Below are 7,516 nucleotides of genomic sequence, written 5' to 3'. Positions count from 1 at the left end.
CGTGGCGATTGGTAAACAAGCACTCTGCTCCTCGGCGACTTGCCTGATCCACGCGCATTCTCCTGTAAAGTCATCCGGAGACACCAATGAAGGATGGACAACGTCCATGGTTGCCGCTGAGTCTCTAAGTGCTCGGCACGTTTTCCCATTCAAACTAATTTCTTGGATATATGGCTCTAACAACCGCATGTTCTTTTCCGATTCTCGAATTGTTGCAAAAGCAAACTTTTGCTTACAGTTTATCGCGATGTGCCCTTCCTTTTTGCAGTTGTAGCAGATTAGTGGCTTCCGTGATTTAAACGCCCGTGTGGTTTCAGTGAGTTGTTTAGGAACCTCACTCGATTTCTCCGCTTCCGTTTGCCCTTCCCCTACAGTGTCCTTCGTAAGAGACGGGTCCTTCTTGAAATTACGGTGCGGAGCGGGTGTCCGTTGATCAGGTTTCTTTGAAAAGCCCTCTTTCCTTTCATCCTTTTCAACGCGCACTGCCCTGCTATGCAACATTCGGCGAGTATTATACTCCTCAGCTAACTCTGCTGCCTTGTTTAGCTGTACTTCACCAATTTTGTCCTGCAGCCAAAGTTTGACATCCTCCTCGATGCAGCGGTAGAATTGCTCCAATGCAACGCATTCCACCACTTTATCGCGGTCGTCATAAACACCTTCGCCCTTGAGCCATTCAATTAAATCAGCTTTAAGACGAAACGCGAAGTCAACGTGTGACTCATTCCCCTTTTTAGCATACCGGAACCTTTGCCTGAAAGCCTCGGGTGACAACTTATAACGTCTCAAGAGCACTTCCTTAACCTCGTCATAGCTCTCAAGCGCTTCCCTCGACAAGCAAGTTATCGCGTCGGACACTTCGCCGGGAAGAAGAGCTAACAGGTTCTGCGCCCAAAGAGACCGCTCCAAAGCATTTCGCTCACAGACGTGTTCAAACTTGACGAGATACTTCGCCATGTCCTCGCCTACTACGAACGGTGGCAGTTGGTCGCGAATTCTCTGACCGCTGACCTGAACTGTCGCAGAAGCTACGCTAGGCGCCTGCGAACACTGTAGGATTGCCAATTCTATTCGTTTCAACTCGAGGCGCTCCTGTCTCTCGGCCTCCTCGCGGCGTTCTCGCCTTTCAGCTTCTTCACGTTCGCGAGCTTCTCGCCTTTCAGCTTCTTCACGAGCTTCTCGCCTTTCAGCTTCTTCACGAGCTTCTCGCCTTTCAGCTTCTTCACGAGCTTCTCGCCTTTCAGCCTCCTCGCGGCGTGCTTTGATATCCACCCAGGCCTCATCGACTTCCTCAGCCGAAACTCCTTCATCTCTCATGATCTCAAGGATCGCTTGCTTTCGTTTCGCACGGCCCAAAGTAATGCCGAGTTCCTCACAAATTTCGATGAGTTCCTTCACTTTAAGGTTCTCCATCGTTCACACTAGCCTCTTGCTGTTTGCCCCTGTTAACAATTTACTTGCCGTACCCACAATAAGTCTACTAGCAAGACGCGCAAGCAATTTTTCACACTCCTGTGTTTACCCCCTCCGCATTAACTTTGGTTTCAAAGCACTTCGACTTTGCTTGAAACGATCAAAGCTCACTTCAATGCTTCCCACAGCCCTTCTCTAAACTACTACAACCTGAGCTAGAGTAGTCTGGTGAACTGAGGGGAAAACATCAGGCACTCACCGCATCGATGTCGCTGACGCCGGCCGATCCCGCAGCTGCCAACCACTGTTGCGAAGCGCACCTCCGACGACGTTACGAAGGGCGCTACGAATCCCACCGCTGCCACCACTGTTGCGACATGCGCCTCCGACGACGTTACGAAGGGCGCCTCGAAATCCCAACGCTGCAACCACTGTTTCGAAAGACGGCGACGCCAACACGGTCCCGAAGGCGCCACTGCTTCGAACTCCGCCGGGAAGGTCACCAGCCGTTTGGTAGCGTAGGTATCTCAGCTCGCGACTGCTTCTGCGCAGAGCTGATAGACGAGCAGACAAGACGACGGTGAGTTAAACAAGGTTTATGTACAGCATATATACAGAGGCGTTACAAATTCGGCACTGGGGCCGACAGAGACTCGAAGAGCCGAGCTCTCCTCTCTAACACATAGGTCTGCTCTCAAATGGGTCTGCTGTCAAAGGGGTCTGCTGCGACACACATGTCGGCTCTCCAACAGGTCTCCTTTCACCTAGGACCGCCGATCGCGACGCGCCGCAGGGCTTCTTTTATATGCACCGGGTCCTACCCAAATGTCCAACCAGAAGCGCCGCTGGTCGTCAGGTCAGACTCCTCCAATGGGGGTCGCCGCTGGGCCGCGTCATTCTTTCTCATCGAATCTGGAGAGGCTGCGCTGCAGGTGGCTGCACCCAAGGACGAGTGACGTCGCCGCGCATTGCGTCAGACCCCCAGACAGGAAGACGCCGGTTGTTTACTCGACGGGCTCGCTTGCTGAAATGACTCACTGCACGTGCACGCCAGAAAGGCGCCGTCGCCTGTTGACGCCGTTGAGTTGTTCGCGTCAGGCGGACTGGCCTGGACACAGATTGCCTTTTCCAGAGGCACGGACATTTGCTGCGGACTCGCAGGCATAACAAAACGTACCAATCACCGACTCAGTCGGAATCTTCTTTTTGTCGATGATACGCGAGCACCGGAACGCTGATACGGCTCCTGCTATGGAAAACATTTCTAAAATTTCTGTGTGAGTTAGGCTCAAGTCCACCCCACGGTCTAAACCTTTCACACATGCCAAATGTGGAGGTATGAAACAGCTCACCGGTAGAGATGCAAAAGTTGTGCATTTGAGGAGATCTGCTACACAGGCCTGGTCCGGCGAACAGCAAAGAATACCTCCGTGACCGAACTGTCGCACCTCAGTGATCAACTGGTAGTGTTCATTCACCTTCAGGAGCTCTTCCTGAATGATTTTTGGATTTTTCATCCAAATGGAATTTCCGTTAGAGGGAACCAGGCACATTTGAACGCTGCTCACACCACTGCGTAATAAAAGATCGATTGGTAACTCATTGGGAGCTAGGAAGGCCGAACAGGCAGCATTTGCCTGGCAGGGAGAAGAGAGAGACATCACAGCGTGATGTCTAATTCAGCACCGCCCGATCAGACCACACCCCCCGGGAGTATGCACCAGGACACCGCAAACGAAGAGGTTGGCTGGTTACAGAACCCTACTTGTCTTGTCTTCAGCGAGTGTGTTGCGCGAGAGTTTTGCTACGCAAGCTTCTAACGCACGTACAGGCGTCTTCGTCGTCTTCGCAAAGTACCACGCTTGCTCCTGTCGATGATGCACCGTAACAACATCATTGAGGCCGATCTTGCCACTGGTCGATGGCTAGGATAATAATAATAATTGTTGGAAACCCCCAAACCATGATATATGATTATGAGAAAGGCCGTAGTGGGAATCTGTGGAGATAAGCACACAAATCTCGGAGGCCATTTAGGTGCATTGCCGTGTTACACTTTATTAGCGATATGCATGTCACTTTATTACCGAAATTTTATGCCGGGTTAGTTGGTAGTTGGACTGTGGTTTAGTCCGGAAGCCGGAGCCACCGTTTTCAGGGGAGCATGCAAGCTAGGTGTGATGTACTGGAACGGGGCAGTACGTCTGGCGCCGAAAGTGTGATTACAATGACGGCCTGCAGTGCCAGGGTAGGGTAGCCAGGGCACACCGGATTTATTTCGCCATATGTCGCTGTACCCTTAGGTAACACATAGAAAGCGGATATACAAAGTCTCCGAGATGAATATTTTGTAGTTACCTTACCACGCTGGTAGTGAGTTTACGCGGAAAACCGTCGATTGCTCCCTTCTGTTTTTTATGAGGCGCACGTTAGCGTATTTCTGAGTATGCATGACTGACTCGGTGTTTGCGGAAGCCTGCAACGTAGAACCGTAGTTCTTGCGCCCAACGACAAAGAATATCTTTAATAATTCATATTCTTTGACGCCCCTATGAGGAGTAAAATGTCTAAAGTAATGAAGTGGTATTCCATTGAGCGTTATTATTTTTATTTCGAAAATCCTGCTACCGCTCTGCATGCTGGCTGATATGCTGGTGAGAGGTCGTCGTGAAATTCAGCTGTTATAGTGTCCTGTAAGACCCTGACGTGGTCCGCGGAGCGGGGCATATTTCTAAACTTTCCTCTAAAATTTACAACTTTGCACACGCAACCACACAAAAATTTTGGCTACACTACTGCTTTAAGACCTCCTTCTCGCGTGTTTTCTCGCATAACTTTAAATCAGTATGACATATAGACAGGCGCACATATGCATGGAATAAACAGTGATGAACTTTTTTATGCTTTCTGCGGTCAAAACAGTAAACATGCAGGTGCAGCCGATCCAGGTTGGAGGCATTGATCCAGTACACTGCTCTGTGATGAGAAGCGATCGGAAGTGAACGTTGCATACGATGCAGAAGTGGCTTTATTTATTGCAATGCTGTTCCCAAATGTGTCGAAGTACTTAAATTTTGCGAATATTTTAGATTTCATTGTTTTATGTGACCATTTACTGAAGAACTGCAGAAAGCTTCGCACTGCCCATTCAAATTTAGCGCGCCAATTAGATTGGTTGGTGGCGTCTTATGGTGGCATCGATAGAGATCTATCGAACTTTTAAGAAGGAAATTGCCAAAGAAAGGATCTATGATAATACTCGCGGTAGTGACAGTTTGAGGCCAGGACGGGAGTACTGCGAACCAAGGCATATCGGGCCAAATACGAAGGGGTAGACACAGTATGCAGTGCGTGTGGAGAGGAAGAAGAAACTGTCGAACACTTGATAATGTTCTGTAAAGGGCTTCACCCTATAGTTCAGGATGATGGCTCAGAGTTTTTCAAATCACTGGGGTTTAGGGACAGGGAGGGCAAAATAGGCCTTAAGCGGGTAGACCTAACTAGAAGAAGATTATCTGATTGGTGGCTAAAGTCAAGGCACGAGTGAAAATCAAACCCTTCGCTGTAAAGTACAAATCCTCAACCTCACTATTTAAAAAAAAAAGATAAATCTAATGGTTAGTTCACTAAGTATCACGGCTAGGTAGCGCTGGCCGCCGCCCGATCTAAAGGGTACAGCCACAACCATTCACCCATCCATCGTCGCAAGTTCTTCTATTGCAAGGAGGTTTAAAAAAAACTTCTGGAGTGGAAGCGCCTGCCCTCTGGTGACGCCGACGGCCGCCATGTTGCTCCAGGCAAAAAACGTGCCATCGGTCGTTTGGGCCCCCGCCGTTCGCGCCACTGAACAACAGTTGTCGCGTTTGTCCCTCGTTCTTTTGTTCTGTGCGGATTTTGTGCAGTCCTAAAGGAAGTTGACACGATTCCGGACGTTATGGTGAGCTCGTGTGTCGCCTTCGGCTGCACTAATCATGCGAAGCAGAAGCCAGGAATCACTTTTCACGTGTAAGTACGCAGGAAAAAAGCGCTTTCAATCGCTTGTCTCCTTCGGCGCGCTACCTCATTCGAGAAGCGCGGTTTCAGCTGAAAGCTTACTTTCATTAGCATTTTTCAGCTGGCGAGTAGAAGTTGAATAACCTATTTTGTGCGTGTGGTACCGCAGGTTTCCGAAAGACAAGACGCTGCGTGACGCATGGCAGCGTGCTGTTCGGAGGGATGGCTGGGAGCCTAAGAATGCGGACGTTCTCTGCTCGGAGCACTTTGAAGCCAACTGCTTTGACAGGACGGGCCAAACGACTGCGACCAGGGAGCATTCCTACCATTTTTCCTGCGTTCCCTGCGCATCTCCAGAAACCAGTGAGTACCATCACGAATGTACATTTTCGTTACGGTAAATAGGCTATAGATTTCCGAATGTGTAGGCACAGTTTCTCGTTTCCTACGTGCTGTTCAAAATCACACCACTCTCTGACAAAGCGCACGTCACGTACACTTACTTGTCCAACTTTTTTTTTTCACTGTGCGTGCATAAATACGGGCACGCTAAACTTCCGCACCGAAACTATAAAAAGATTCCCGAGGTAGTAATCCCGTTTCTAGTCAGTCTAAGCAGTGGGTGGGACCATTATACCCGGCTTCTGAACTTTGGAGCATAACTGATTTTTTTTTCTTGCAGGCGAAAAGAAAGCGAGAGGCCCCTAAGTGTCGGACTGCGCTGTCACCTGTCGTCAGTGCTGAGGCAGCGGTTGAAATGCCATCTGAGCCTTCGTCGCCGACGAAGGATTGGTACCGTTCCAAGGCAGAGGAGTCTGCACAAGAGGTTCTCCAACTAAAGAAGAAAGTTAAGACACTGCAGCAATCCAAAAGAAACCTAAGCAAGCGGTGTGATGCGTCAGAAAATTTGATCAAGGAGCTAAAAGAGAGGAACCTTTTGTCAGAAAAAGGCCTTGAGGTCTTTGAAGCAACTTTCTCGCCTGAAATTCAACAGCTTCTTGTCCGAGCCCATGAAAAAACAAACAAGATGTACCCCCCAGAGCTACGTGCATTCGCACTCACTCTGCACTACTACTCTGCGGCAGCGTATGAGTATGTGCGGTCGAAATTTAACAACGCTTTGCCTTCGCAACGTACGTTGCGTTAGTGGTACAAATCTGTAAATTCTTGAACAAAGCGGAGCAGCTGGTATATTCTATATTTTTTGCAATTTTAGTGTGTTGTTATAGAGTTGCCTGATATAACCTGCGTTTTGGGAATCAGGCCGTTTTCGTGTGAATTGTTTGTTTTATTGTATGTGCTTTTGGAAATTGTATAAAGCCTTGAATGAATAAAAACTCATATACCCCTGTGTTGCTTCCACCGTGAGCCCCATTTCGAGAATTGCAAGCGAATCCGCACTTACAGCAGCTAACCGTTGTAATGCATATTCGCTAATACGTAATCGCGTACGGCTCCCGTGTAATATCGTAACTGACGGCTTTGTACAGATCTTGTTTATCTAACACGAAGAAAAAAATGCGAGTGAAATTAATTACACTAAGTGCCCCATTTCATTCGAAAAAGCCGCCACGGAAGCGCGCTGGATACGTTGTCTGCGCTCCCTCTTGCCTGGAGCAAGATGGCCGCTAACCGGTTTCCCCGGCTTCACCCGCTTGCGTAGGCGTGAATAGGGGACCTCCACTCCAGAAGTTTTTTTTAAACCTCCTTGTTCTATTGGTTATTGACTACATGTGGTGTTTTATAGTTAATAAATATGTGAAATAGTGTTTGTTACTTTCTTTAAGTAACTTTTATAGTAAATGAAATACATAGTTTGGCAATAAATTGACAATGTGACAAAAAATTTATAACTAACTATTATGACGCAATTCCTTTTCCTTTGCTCGTCTTCCCCACGCGGTTCTGCGCCATTCATCGCTCCGTGATGACTTTAGCGCAGTAAGATTAAACTTAGCGTACAAGCCCGTAATATCACTTTTTCTGAGCCACAGAAACTACTCCTATGGACCGCCAAAGCGCTGGTTATTTCGGGGCCGCGTATCCGGCGATTGATCCGAGCTTCCAAGTACCAGGTATGTGAAAGCGTTTCCTGTGCCTCGCGGGTTAG

At 48.5% G+C, this 7,516-nt stretch overlaps 2 protein-coding genes across 2 annotated transcripts in view; both read left to right on the top strand.

Annotated features, from left to right (window-relative positions):
* The first annotated feature begins 5,205 nt into the window (after positions 1–5,205).
* Positions 5,206–6,244, top strand: LOC119187631 (THAP domain-containing protein 2). Its single transcript, XM_037435719.2, has 3 exons — positions 5,206–5,418; positions 5,576–5,769; positions 6,089–6,244. Exons 1-3 carry the CDS (start codon positions 5,348–5,350, stop codon positions 6,112–6,114), a joined length of 291 nt encoding a protein of 96 aa, XP_037291616.2. The 5' UTR covers positions 5,206–5,347; the 3' UTR covers positions 6,115–6,244.
* A 1,031-nt stretch (positions 6,245–7,275) lies between these two features.
* The window catches only part of Tim23 (translocase of inner mitochondrial membrane 23), a 60,927-nt gene continuing 60,686 nt past the window's right edge, over positions 7,276–7,516 (top strand). Inside the window, exon 1 of the mRNA XM_037435706.2 lies at positions 7,276–7,481. Coding sequence (XP_037291603.1) covers positions 7,412–7,481 — 70 coding nt within the window. The 5' untranslated portion in view covers positions 7,276–7,411. The remainder of the gene's footprint in view (positions 7,482–7,516) is intronic.

Source organism: Rhipicephalus microplus, chromosome X (genome assembly GCF_043290135.1).
Source record: "Rhipicephalus microplus isolate Deutch F79 chromosome X, USDA_Rmic, whole genome shotgun sequence".
Lineage (NCBI taxonomy): Eukaryota > Metazoa > Arthropoda > Arachnida > Ixodida > Ixodidae > Rhipicephalus > Rhipicephalus microplus.
The sequence above is the reverse complement of the archived record's forward strand: the minus strand, read 5'-3'. Positions and strand labels throughout refer to the sequence as shown.

Coding starts and splice junctions, on each gene's coding strand:
- LOC119187631 (XM_037435719.2), top strand. CDS start 5,348: ATGGTGAGCTCGTGTGTCGCCTTCGGCTGCACTAATCATGCGAAGCAG. Junction 5,419..5,575: donor CCAGGAATCACTTTTCACGT/GTAAGTACGCAG, acceptor GTGGTACCGCAG/GTTTCCGAAAGACAAGACGC. Junction 5,770..6,088: donor CTGCGCATCTCCAGAAACCA/GTGAGTACCATC, acceptor TTTTTCTTGCAG/GCGAAAAGAAAGCGAGAGGC.